Here is a 13,436-nt window from a genome sequence, read left to right as displayed (position 1 = left end):
AATTATAAAATATGATGCCCACTTGACATTAATTCTAAACCTAAAGTGTTGTACATTATTTTGTGCACACGCTCGGGTCGCATCACTAGCGAAGGACATCCACACGGCAATGCCATGCCAACAATTCCACAAATAGAAATGAGCATAGAAATCCAAAATGCTTAACACCTAACTGTCTTCTTAAAACCATCAGTGATGCCATCAATTACTAGCGCTTAACTGACAACTTAATCCACTCATTCTAAGGTGGTCTACGTGCCTAAATGGGAAAACCTCATACTTCGGGTTCAACGTCATCACATCTTTTCCTCACTATTCCTTGGAACACTTGACCCCAACAAAAGTCAAAAGGTCCACCAATTAAACCTACATGACCAATATCGTCCTAATCATTCTTATAATCAGTCTATCTTTCCGAATCCTCAAACACCAAGCACTAATTCCTGACATGTCAGAGACAATTAAAGTGCAACCCGAATCCATAGCTCTCAAATTCTAAAACACAATTCACTTGACAATGCCATACTCAACGGCTATCATTTCATCCATAAACAACCAAACTCTCCAATGACCCCGTACTACCTGCTTTATCATGCAACCCTACACTACACAACTAAAGCTGACCACTATATCTCACCTCAAAACCTTCTAGACAGTCGTGCTAACCCAAAACTCCATTCATCGACCGAGCCATACAATCAACTCACCGAGAGTCAACTACCGTTACAAAAAAAAGAATTATACATGGCACACTACAGAAACAGTCCCAAAAAGGAAAACAAACACCACGCCAAACGGTCAACCACACAAACTACACTCTAAGACAACTACAAAACAATAGTCTTTCATTGGTATCTAACTAGACACTCGGGTCATACCTACAACTGACCTTTCCGGCTAAACAATAGGGTACATCTGATACCCCTCGATTCTAGAGCCATGGGTGATCAAGTTCGAGCACAGATCCGAGGGATACTAAACAATCAATATGTAAACAAGCAGGAATAAAACTGAATTAAGATTAACATAATAATAAAATAGAAAGAAAACTAAAATGAAAATCCTCAAACCTTTAAATAATAAATTAATATAATTTAAATCCGTACAACTCAATAATCCACCTAGGGGACACCTAATTCCAAATCTTTAAATAAATTTACAGAATTAAAATCCAAAACCAAAATAGAAAGGAAATCCTATGTAACCGGAAGAGTGAGTGTCTGTATCTACATCAACACGATCAAACTCTAAGCCTGGTACTGGCGAATACCTGAAAAATAGGAGTGGGTCAGGCCCACATGTAAGTTCCAATCTACTACAATCCGTACATAAACCCGATACGCAGATACATCCTAGATAGCTCGGCAATATCTACAATAGTCCTTATATATATATATATATATACATACTATAGGATGCTCACTAGCATATAACATAGTTCAGCCTGGGTAGAAGGTGACATATAAAACACACTTTTCAGCGGCCAAGTACCTAGACCTACTAGGGAACATTAGCTATATCTAGCTACTAAACCTTTGCAATATACGCACCCTAACTGTGATCAGGAGACTCAAACTCGTATCACGGTACCATAATTATATATATATATAAATTCCTTCCTAATGCAGAAAGATAAAACAAGCATCCGTTATGTCGTTCAACTGTTTTAGTTGACAGGACATGCATCCATGTAGGATTTAACTGTTTTAGTTAATCCATTCCGTATGTATGAAGGGGTAGGACTTAGCTTTTTGATCTAATCCATCTCTAATATGTCACCGTCCCATACCGGTACATATTATGCAAATGATCCATAAATGATGCACATTTATTAGAACATCAAATACATCCAGAGTCCGGCACAATAGCAATCAGATGTAAACAAGATTCTATTATGCATACAGTACATGATTAAAATCATGAAACATCCATTTAAATTGCTAAAGTAGTGATAAACAATTTAAACTATCCATTTCCATATAATTGACAGAACAGAAATATAACAGTTCAGCAATTAACATCCATAGCATGATATAATGATTATCAGAATTATGAACTGAGCACATTATACTATACATTCCAAACCATACTCTCATACTAGTTCTTTTCGTTTGCTAAAATAAATCTAGTAATCACAACTTGCACTATCCTTGATGGTATGTCAATCACTGCTTAAATTACATGACGTCCCTAACCACAGCATAACCAACCTTCTTGGAACCAAAGTAGGTCATTCAGTAGTTTTATTGATATGACACAAACATAAGTAAGACTTAGTGTTTCGAACTAATCCATCCCAGAATAGGTAGGTCTTAGTGTTTTGAACTAAGCCACCCTAAATTCATTTATGAATTAATGTAGGTAAACAAATATTAAGTTTCCTGAACATTGTTTAATTCATTTAAACATTAATTTCAATTGTCAAAGCAATTAAGTTATACTTCCATTCGATCTTAACAACATATAAGTTATTTAAATTTCCAAACCATCCACCTTCTTAGTATATATAGATATAAGATGCATTCTGGGATCTTCATAAGTCCATTAAATCCATTTAGGTTAATTAAAATAGGTTTAGAAACCATTCTGGCCAATTAAAACCAAAATCCAAGTCGTAGCCCAACTTAGTCAGCTCAATTGCCAACTGAGCAGGCTAAGTTGCTAACTTAATCGGCTCAGTTCCCAACTAAGTCGGCTAAGTTCCTAATTTAGTCGACTCAGTTCGCAACTGAGTCGGCTAAGTTGATGCTAAAGCTGTCTTCTTCGTCCATTCAGACCCTGTAAGCCCCAGAACTCCATTGTTAAAGCCTCTAAGCTTCAACCTACGTCCCATACGTCCATACTAAATTATTTTAAGTATTTTAACATGCAAAGATTTATCTTAAACAACAATTATGCATCAAAACTTCCACAACCATTCAAAATAAGAAACTGAAACTAAAAACATATACCCTCTGTTTTAATCCAGTTAAGCATGCATAATTACTCAATTTTAGCATTCATTAAACCCCTGGAGTCTACATAGAATGCATAGAACACAAGTTTACAGGAAAGAGATAGACTGAAACTTGCCTTTAGGTTTCGGTTCGAAACCTTTCAACGTCGTTGCTAAATTCTCCAAGACTGTTCGCTCCTCTGGTCACTGTTCTCTACCTCTGTTGCGTCTTGGTTCATCCTACGCACAACCCCCTTAATTAATCTCTCAAGACCCTCACTGTGTATCTCTCTTCACGTTCCAGAGCCTCTGTTTTTTCCTTTTCAAGATATTACGGGAATATGGTTTTCTCAAAACCCTTACAGACATATAAGAATATATATATATATATATATATAGCCGTCTCCAATCCTAAATCTGCTTATAACCTTATATATATATAGTCTTCTGTAAAGCCCTAATCCTAGTTCCAGCCTAATGATATGTCGGCTACTATATGAAATAAAACCCTAAACCTAAACTATAAAAACAACACACATAAATTATATAAGCTACCAAAATTAAATTAAAACAATAATCTACCAAAGACACGTCAATTAAAATATCATTAATCAAATATTTAAATTAAATAAAAACAATTAAACAAGTAATTTAAAATAAATAAAAATAAATAAACAATTGCAACCAAACTCATAGCCAGATAATCACATTTAAATGCAAACAAAACAAATAATCAATTAAGTAACTAAAATGCACCAAAAACAATTAATTAAATCCCAATTATATCCTTTTAGAAATTAGGGGTGTCATAGTACACAACTCCTATATCCCTAACACTGTCATTTTCCAATCAATTGCTAAGGCTACCATCCAACATAATGGAATGTTCACATTGCTTTCATCTGAGTTATGTGCCCGCAGCTCGCTCAGTGTGGTAGCCTTCTGGTGCCACCTGCACACGCTCACGCACACCCGCCCACAAGGCCACAAAACAAGGAAATCAAATAAAACAAGCCACCAAGCCCAAGAGGTCACTTCTCATCCTGGCTCAACACAATCTATGACCAACACTCTATGGTCACCAAACAACATCACACCGAACTTTTGTCTTCCTCACTGGAAATCAAAACAAAAGGTGCAACCTACTCATCTCGTCGCCAATCCAAGATCAACCATTATTCATACTCTCAAAATAACAATCTAAAAAACAAACTCTCAACCTTAAACATCAGTGAACTTCTAAATAAGAATCCAAATACTGACCCGTACAAGACTTGAATCTCACAAGTCACACTCTGCAACCCACCTCACGTACTATGACATCCAAGCAACTTTGCTTACATTGAAGGATCCCATGACTCACACAGCCTACTCTACTAATCCATTATCCCAAGAGTCCATTTGCTACACCGAGGAAACACAACACAACCTCTCGCCCATGCAAGAAAATGAGAACTTCCGTCTCGGAAGACACCTAAGATTAAACCCTCCCACTGTTACTAGTCTCTAAGGAAAGGACCCCTAATGAAGTAACGTGTTCAGATCAAACTGGACTCAATAGATCATGCCATTCACATCACCCCTTCCTCACAATGCTGACACTTTCCCTAGTCACAGGTGATAACTTACAGAACTAACACAATATAGAAGCGCGCATACCAAACGATTACATACTGAAAACAAAACACCTATTTCATAGATTAGTGCTACACACATATAACGTATAAGTATGTGATCACATAAGCAAATTAACACGTAAGCAATTAAGCAGGTAAGCAAGTAAGCAAATAAGCGTGCTTCTTAAACAGTTAAACACGTAGCACATAATCACGCAATTTAATTTCTCATGCAATCCTACATAGGCCTCTACCTGTCGTCCTAAGGTTTCGAACCATTGCTCTGATACCATTTTGTAACGACCCAGCTCCTCATGAATCTAGATCATTAAACGGGTCCTAACCCGACCCAAAAACATCCGAGGGTAATACGGTCATTTGTTACATTTAAATATCAAAGTCCGAAGAGGGCAAAATGGAAATTTACCACAATTCAATAAATTGAAACTCAAGGGTACAACGGTCATTAACTTATATCACATAATAAATGGAATAAGGTTCGGGGCAATATAGTCCTTTTGGGGGTTAAAAATATAATTATGGCATTTTATTGTGTCATAAAATAATTACGTGAAACCTCACTTGGGTGCCAAAGTGCAATTTAGGAAACTAAACACATATTACTTAAGAGACAGAAACCGGTCGACGTATCCACACCACACGTCGACTGGTTTAGGTATGAACAGTGGGAAAACCCACTGCCAAGATACCGGTCGACGTATGGGAAGCCATACGTCGGCTGGTTTGGGACATGATACCGGTCGACGTATGGGATACCATACGTCGACTGGTTTGGAACGTATGCAACATTAACCTACACTGTGAAGATACCGGTTGACGTATGGGAAGCTATATGTCGACCGGTTCTGGGAAATCTTCACTTTCACTTCCCACTGTCCAGTGATAACCTAGATACACCAACATTGGTAATTCAAACACCCATGCCACTACACTTACGTGTAATTTTAATATATTTCAACAGTAAATTCAATAACAACAACCACGTTATTAACATAATTTACCACACGTCACTAAAATACACTAGAGAATTTAGTGTAATTAAAAGTTAATTACATTTTCTCAATGGCCATGAATACAAAATTATTTACATTTCCAAAATTACAATTACACATGAAATGGCCAAATACAAAATAGCAAAAAAACATCGTCTAACAACTTTCAAGCTTGCGGAGGAATCTCATCTGTCATTTCTTTGCCATGACCTGAAAAAAATATAAGTATGGTGGGGTGAGCAATTTGCTCAGTAGGTGACGCCTAAGACGCACCTCATGAGACCCCGTGAATCCAAAACAAAGAATAGGCCAATAGGAGTTGGGGTCATTCAACATAGAAAAAGAAAAAAAATACAACATGGTTATCATTCTCAACACAAATAATAAGATGCAATGGAGATGTAATGCATGCCGATGCCGCTCCCCATTTTCACAATCAGGATCATCACCTTCAAACTGTTAATGTAACCCCCTTTGGTGGCTCCGCAACGCCGAGAGAAGGATTGGCTACTGCCCCTAACCTTTAGTGACTCCGCAGCGTCATTATGGGGCCCAGATAGCTCAACCACGCTAGGGCAATCTCCCTAATTCCCTCTAGGTTACATTAACCTACCGGCCCGTTGGTGACTCTGCAGCTACCGGGTTTTCCAAAACACTTTTATCAAAATATTCTTTTCCAAAACTCCCCATTTTCATTTCAAAAACAAGTTCTTTCCTTCATGCAACCCAATGGTGTACATGCATGTCTTATGATCTCAATACTATGAAAATGATGAATTTGACACAACACAAGTAAGCATGTTCTCATACTTTTAATATTTAAACAATAATGGATTATCACAAAATACAATAGGGCATACTTTCATACACCATTCATAGCATGTGAACAATATAATAAGCATAAAACTCATTATATAAGCATGCTTCTCATATAGCACAATCAAGACAAGTCTTCACATATTCACATGTATACAATCAAGACATTTTAGACTACAATTAACACCAATAAGCATGCTATAACACAATTCAAGTAGCATAACTCACAAAGGTACATGAATAATGTGAATTAGGAAGCCCCTACCTCAAATTGAGCAAAACCCTTAAAATGATCAAGAATTTCGAAATCCAAGGGAAGCACCTAAGCTAAAATTGCTTACATTAGCGCATAGAGCTCGTCGTGCTCTTCGTTTCACCTCAAGCGTCACTCGAAAACTCCAAGAATTGAAGAAGTTATCAAGTCTCAAAGATTTGAAGCAAAGAAGAAGGAAAAATAGAGTGAAGGTAAAGAGGGGGAAGAGGTAGCGGGAAGAGAGAGTGTGAGAGACCAAAAATGGTCTCTAACCAATTTGTTTTAATGGTGGGTCCCACCACTAATTCTTTTCTTTTCCCTTTTTCTTTTTAATTTCAATTTACACCACATACATAAAAATACACCACTTAATCCACACAAATTAAAATGTATGAAATGCAAATGGACCCAACCACAATCTCGTACACATAACGTGAAAAGACGAAAAAGCCCTTGTGACAATAAAAATTTCGAAAAAATGAAAAACGCTGAAAAATCGGAAACGTCACATAACAGTAGGATGAGGTGAAAGAGTCAAAATCATATTTGGTAAAGGAATAGGAGATAAATCCCAAAAATTTTTCCAAATCAGAGTACATCTAATTCACGTTATCTCAGAGCTCATTGGCCGTGGAGTAGCACATATAGTTGGAGCTAATATCCTCGTCCATGGAGTTCACAAGCCAAGTCACCACCATTGAATTTTCTGCATCCCAGGTCACGTACGTTGGGTCCTCTGATGCCGGTGCCTTCTTGTCTCCCGTTAGGTACCCGATCTTTCCCCGCCCTCTGATGTACATCTGAACGGACTGGGACCATTGTAAACAATTGTCACCATTAAGGCAAATATTGGTGATCTGAACCGAGTGAGAATCGGTACTGGGGGCTTGGGTTGTCGGATTGGTTGACTGTGTTGTGATAGACGAGGTTGACATGGAAAAAATGTCAGACATGGCTGATTAGCGAAGAAATTGTGCAGAAAAGAAAATTAGGTTTTTTTTTTTTTTTTTTTTTTTTAGGGTGGCTCTAATACCATATAAACTTGAAAGGAAAGAAATATGGAATAAACTTTTTCTCTATATTAGCACACCATTCACAAGTTTACACGGGTTCTCTTTATAGGAGAGAATACACCCATATAACTAGCTAGTCTAATTAATAATTTCTTAATTGACCGCATTTGACCAATATTCTATTAATATTTGGTGGTATTATGACCAAATCTTTCCTTTTCAACAAAGTCACTTCAATAATTTTGATGCTTTCAACTGCATTATGAGTCACAAAACTTCTTTATTATCATCATAGTTTAATTAATCCTTCAAGAGGTTCCTTGTTTGCCGCATTCCTGGTCTTTAACATTTGTACTCTTACTAATACCATATTCAACTGTTCTCTTAGATTTATTTAAATAGTATCTGTATTATTTTCATTTTTTATTTTATTTTTCCTTTCAAAAATCGTTCTGGTGCATAAAGGGAGGGAATCTTTTTTTTATTTTTTAATTTTTTTTAGGTATATTCTCACCTATAACACCCACGAATGCCCACTAAGGGGTTCGAACCCCTTACCTTCACTTATTAATCAGCAGTACGAGTTTTGAGTACATAGATGTCACTTTGTGTAAATAATACCAAGATTAGATATATAATCAGTTTATCTCTTGTGATATCCTGCATTGATGGAACCAACATTAGTTGATGACCTAATCTTAGATGCCAAGGGGTTAATAGTTTTGCAGTTAATCCATTGGAAGGTTTTTAGAAATATTTCTACCTATGTTGAACTCCTGTGAATCGGAGAAACCAACTACAACCTCTAAGAAAAGTGGATTGAAAACCAGGAGTGGTCCTTGTTTCTTTTCATCACACGTGATAAGATTTTATAGACTTCATATCACATTTATCACAATCCAAAGAAGAGGATTCTGAGCTCATTCTTGCTAGTGATATTACTACCTGAACATTTTTATACCGCATTTTCAAATTTTTTTGCTCATTTAGTTTAGGTTATGATTTTGATGATCCGATCAAACTCGTTCACCAAGCTGTTAGAAAAGATGGCACCGACATGAATATATAGTGTCATACAAGTTGATGAACAAAGAGATGATGATGTAGAAAGTAAGGATAAAAATGTCTGGATAATCAAACACTAATCATAACTAATGAGAATCATACAAAAGAGATAGTGATTACAAATGACAACTCATAAAGATGACAGTACATGAGTACTGATCACCCGGCCAGTTATTACAGCCACTATACATATGATATGTTTTAATTAAAGAGTCCATTGACTGGAGTGAATATCGTGTAAACCGGTCGAGCCAATCTTGAAAAAGGGTTACGAACAGGCGGATTCGCGATATTAAAGACATTCCATGCACATCACTGATGCTGACCTAGGTAGACCGATATGAGGCAGCAGATCATTACTTTGTAGAAATAAATGAAGGCAGAGAAGACACATAATCAGGAGAAAATGTAAATGAATTAAGCAGCTAGTTTGGGGACAGAAGATGTAGGAAAATAGCTAGTGAAAATTTGGGCATCAGGGTGAAGGGCCGTGGGGGGAGTCTACGCTGGAGGATGATAATAAGCACGCATGGAGTACGCGGTCTGCAAAAGTGTGAGGACAAAAAGGACAAATGCACCGACGACTGATAACACTATCCATGGATTACCAGCACAATTATGTTTCACTGTTCCCAATTGTTTTCGCCAAGGTTTGCGGAAACGCTTCATATCATTCCATAGCTCATCGTAATCGAAATGTTGTGGAAGAGCATTCTTGCATATACCATTGAAGATTTGCAACACGGATTCACTCGAACCCAAATGGTTACATATGACTCCTGCTTTTTCAAGCAATTTAACGTCCTCCACCGAGTCCATGAGGATATCCATAAGGAATGCGTGGGACGTGAAACAACTGATCCCCATCCAATGATAACATTGCTCGAATGCGATGAGGTTTCTCAAGACTGATTCAGTGAAATCATAGATGGAGAAACGTGGGATTTCTAAACCCCCTCTCCAGAAATAAACATAATTACGATCATGAGTGCTAAATTTCACATCGAAAAGCTTACTTGTACAACTACGTTTCCGCAGCTTGATTCCTTCATTGTGGAGTTGTGTTGCAGTACCTTCATATCCCGCAGGTTGCTGATCTTGCCCACATGCAGCACTGACTCCTCGTCGTTGTCGTCGTTGAGTTGCTGTTGTACCTAGTTCAGGCACGCGAGATGCACCTTCGTTGTTAGGAACACGGGGTTGGTAGAAATAGTGTAAGAGATGGAGTATATGATAAGGAGACAACCAGCGATACATTCTGCTTATGTCACGGCTAGTATCTTCTAAGCCCATTATATCACCAAAGAATGAAAGGAGACATCCAATAAGGGTAGGGGTAGGGTTACCATATGGGAATTCGATGCGTTCCACAGTCAGACTGAACAAATTTTCAAGAACAAAGAAGGGAATCTGGTTCTCAAGTAGTAGCAAGTCACGTCGGACGGCAGAGTACATGAAAGGATTATTCAAGATGGGGTCCTGTTCATTTGTGTGATACCTGTATACGAGTTCGATAATGAAACAACCATCAATCAGCATCATTTCTACAAGACTAGTGCTACTGGTGACACCTCCAATTCCCTGCAGCTGCTTAGCTGCTGCTTGATCTGGATAGCATTTCTTGAACCTTTCTTTCATCTGTAACATAGCTACCAGACATTCTTTTCGTGTTTCCTCAGGATTCTTTATTCGTTGAAATAGGAAACGCATGTAGCTCAATTTGTCCGCCTCCATTGCTTGAAGATGTTCCTTTCTACTGTGAAGAGGCCCAATACATACAACGCTAGGGGTGTAAGCTTGTACATTTACTTGACGAAGTATATTTGGTACACTTGTTATGATGGGTAACCGCGGCCAGGCAGAATTGCTGAAATAGCCCAAGGTCTCAAAATTTGCAGTGTTGTCTTCGATCTTAACCTCTAGAGACGCCATAAGCTTAGCAAACGTCATTGATCCGCAGCTTTCTTCCCTGATCTTCATAAGCATATAACTCAAATTAATTATTGACTCTCCTTTTGTGTTTGTGTAGATGTCAGGACTTTTTGTTTTGAGCAAGCCAATTCAGATTCCATATGTATATATATATATATATATATATATATATATATAGGCTCTTATCTACATTTATAATATTTGGGAAAATTACTTTCAGTAGGACTTCCAGGTTTTTTAACTTGCTTTTCTTTTTGTCTTCATTCGATCGACAAGAAAGAAAGGAATGGCAAGATGACAAGTGATGATAATGTAATTCAAACAATGAGGAAGAATTTATAAATTAATCAGGATATATAATGTCACTCCAATCATCTTTAGCATGCATATATTTATATATACACCAAACAGTGATATAAGAAATGGAAAAACTACCATGTGAATGTTTTTACAAAAGCTTGTATTCGGAACTCTTAGACGCGGTGTGAGCATGTTCATAATAGAGTTACTGTTCTGTATATAAGTACTGGCATAATTAGATTATTAAATGTGTTTATCAACAAATTATCTATATATAAATATTGAGAATCTAGCTAGCTAATAAATTGTCACTATAAAGAATTTGTACGAAAACAAAGCTTATCATTTTCGCGCCTCTTGAGACTGCTGTTGAGATCATATGCCTTACAAGCTAATTATTTATTATTAATTCGATATTTTATTAATAAATGTGATATTCACGTTGGGCTTTACATATATTTGTATGAGATGTATTATAGTTCTCAAGTTGTATTATAAGTAACTTAAGTGTGTAAATGAGATTTACACGCAAGAGATTTGGGCTTATTGATTTTTTGCACATTGGCATTGTTCGCAGACAGTGATAAAAATTGGACACATTTATCTATAAGACTGTAACACATGCACTTGACCTTTATAAGATAGGATAGTTTGGATCACCGTAAGATCACACCATACAAATTACTGTTATTATTTTGGTGTTAATCTTATGTACTAGATACATCTAAATCCTAGTAGGTTTAATGGACTCAAGTTTCAGTATTAGTCATTTTAACTTACCAACGTGTGAGATATTTTAAGGTCAATACCTTGGTATCTTAGGTGGCTAATGTTGGAATTCTGAGAACACAAATACTCAACATGGAATCCATACTCTATAAGAGTTAGAATATCTCTTTGATGTAATTTAATAAGTTTGATCACCTGGCCAGGGCATTTTAGTAAAATGTTTACTAAATTATTATTTTTTTATTTATTGAGAAAAATATTTATTTTGAAATTTTTTTTATAAAAGAAATTAAGTAATCATAAGGATTAAATTAGTTACTCAAGGAATATAAGAAGTAAGCATGCCTTAGGTGGGATAATATTTATTTTTCTTAGGGCTACTTATGGATATTCAGTAATGGAGGGACTTATATGTAGTTTATTAATTAGAATAAATCCTAGAATACAATTACAATATTATTGTGGTGCTTATTGTAATTAATTAGATAAGATAGAGTTATGAGATCTATCTAATTGGAGTTAGGATAAGAATTCATTTTGATCCTCATCTCTAACCCCATTTATATACACAGTATATCTTAGGTTGATTATTCGGTTATTCACGCATAAACTTGCAGAATATAGAATAATCGAGAGGGAGAGTTATAGGGTTAGAGGTGAAATTTTACTGGTGTTCAAGGCCAAAGGAGGAGCAATTCAATTCACTGTTATTCTCGGAGTGTTGACGATTAATTAATTGTTAAAAAAGCATATGATCCTTTTCAATAGTTCTTGATTTGGTAAAATATCACGTGATTAAGATCCAAAAAATTTATAATTGTTTCCATTTTTCTTTCAACTACAACCATACAACAAAAACAGTTTAATTATACCATGTATACTTGTATCATTGATCGATTTTAGCACCCCCACGGCCCCAACGCCCCACTACTGTGCTCATTATCAAAAGATCTGAAGCATATATATATGAAGAAAAATAACGAGTTTACGTAGTATCCTTGTTGAACATATAACAAGTTCATATACCTTGGTGACATTCAAGGATCACTTGAATCAAATCGTAAAAAAGATCAAGGTCGACCTCCACCGGACAATGCTGATCTTTTAGCAAACCAGACAATTCTGTTAAGTTTGTGTATGGTATTCAGCGGAAGATATTAGAGAATATCTAACATTTGATATAATATATATATATATATATATATATATATATATATATAAAGTAAACTATTGTGAGGCTCAAATATTCCACATCGTCAAACTTGTAAGCTCCTTGAAAGAAAGAGGGGGAAAAAAAAAAAAAAAAAAATTTGTAAGCTTGATCTTTAACTATTGCCTAAGAGGAAGACATTAGAGAACATCTAGCGTTTGATATAATATATACATATATATAATTTTATACAAAGTAACTATTGTGAGGCTCGAATATTCCACATCCTTAAACTTGTAAGCTCCTTGAAAGAAAGAGGGGGAAAAAAAAAATTGTAAGCTCGATCTTTAATTATTGCCTAAAAAGACGAGTCCTTAAAAAATTTAAGCTGGCTATTAATGTTAATTGCACTTGCAATTAGAGGAAATGGGTTGACTTTGTGAAGGTATTTGTTGAATCAGTGAAGGATCTACATACTAAAATAAAAAAAAAATTAAGTGTGATAAATAATATTGAAAAATAGCTATATATATTATTTCATACTCACATTCTAATAGGTATATACATAATCACATAAATAAATTTCATTTTATTTTTCTAGTTGGGACTCGGAC

The 13,436-nt window shown here is 36.0% G+C and overlaps 1 protein-coding gene across 3 annotated transcripts; it reads right to left on the bottom strand.

The window, feature by feature from the left end:
- Positions 1-4,873: 4,873 nt before the first annotated feature.
- LOC132303542 (putative UPF0481 protein At3g02645) lies at positions 4,874-12,887 on the bottom strand. 3 transcript variants are annotated; one of them, XR_009481273.1, is made up of 2 exons: positions 12,699-12,887; positions 4,874-5,774 (listed from the first exon to the last, which is right to left on the bottom strand). XR_009481273.1 is itself a non-coding variant. In XM_059800842.1 (2 exons), exon 2 carries the CDS (start codon positions 10,659-10,661, stop codon positions 9,213-9,215), a length of 1,449 nt encoding a protein of 482 aa, XP_059656825.1. In that variant the 5' UTR covers positions 10,662-10,685; positions 12,699-12,860; the 3' UTR covers positions 8,751-9,212. The 3 variants fall into 3 exon arrangements, 2 of the variants coding, with proteins under 2 accessions (XP_059656825.1, XP_059656823.1); XM_059800842.1 differs by lacking the exon at positions 4,874-5,774 and adding an exon at positions 8,751-10,685 and having other exon boundaries at positions 12,699-12,860; XM_059800840.1 differs by lacking the exon at positions 4,874-5,774 and adding an exon at positions 8,751-10,680 and having other exon boundaries at positions 12,699-12,860.
- Positions 12,888-13,436: the final 549 nt, after the last annotated feature.

Source organism: Cornus florida, unplaced genomic scaffold (assembly GCF_030987335.1).
Source record: "Cornus florida cultivar Cherokee Brave unplaced genomic scaffold, ASM3098733v1 CherokeeBrave_3.0.0_Hap2_Chr04, whole genome shotgun sequence".
Lineage (NCBI taxonomy): Eukaryota > Viridiplantae > Streptophyta > Magnoliopsida > Cornales > Cornaceae > Cornus > Cornus florida.
Note: the sequence above shows the minus strand (reverse complement) of the source record. Positions and strands in the feature narration are given on the sequence as shown.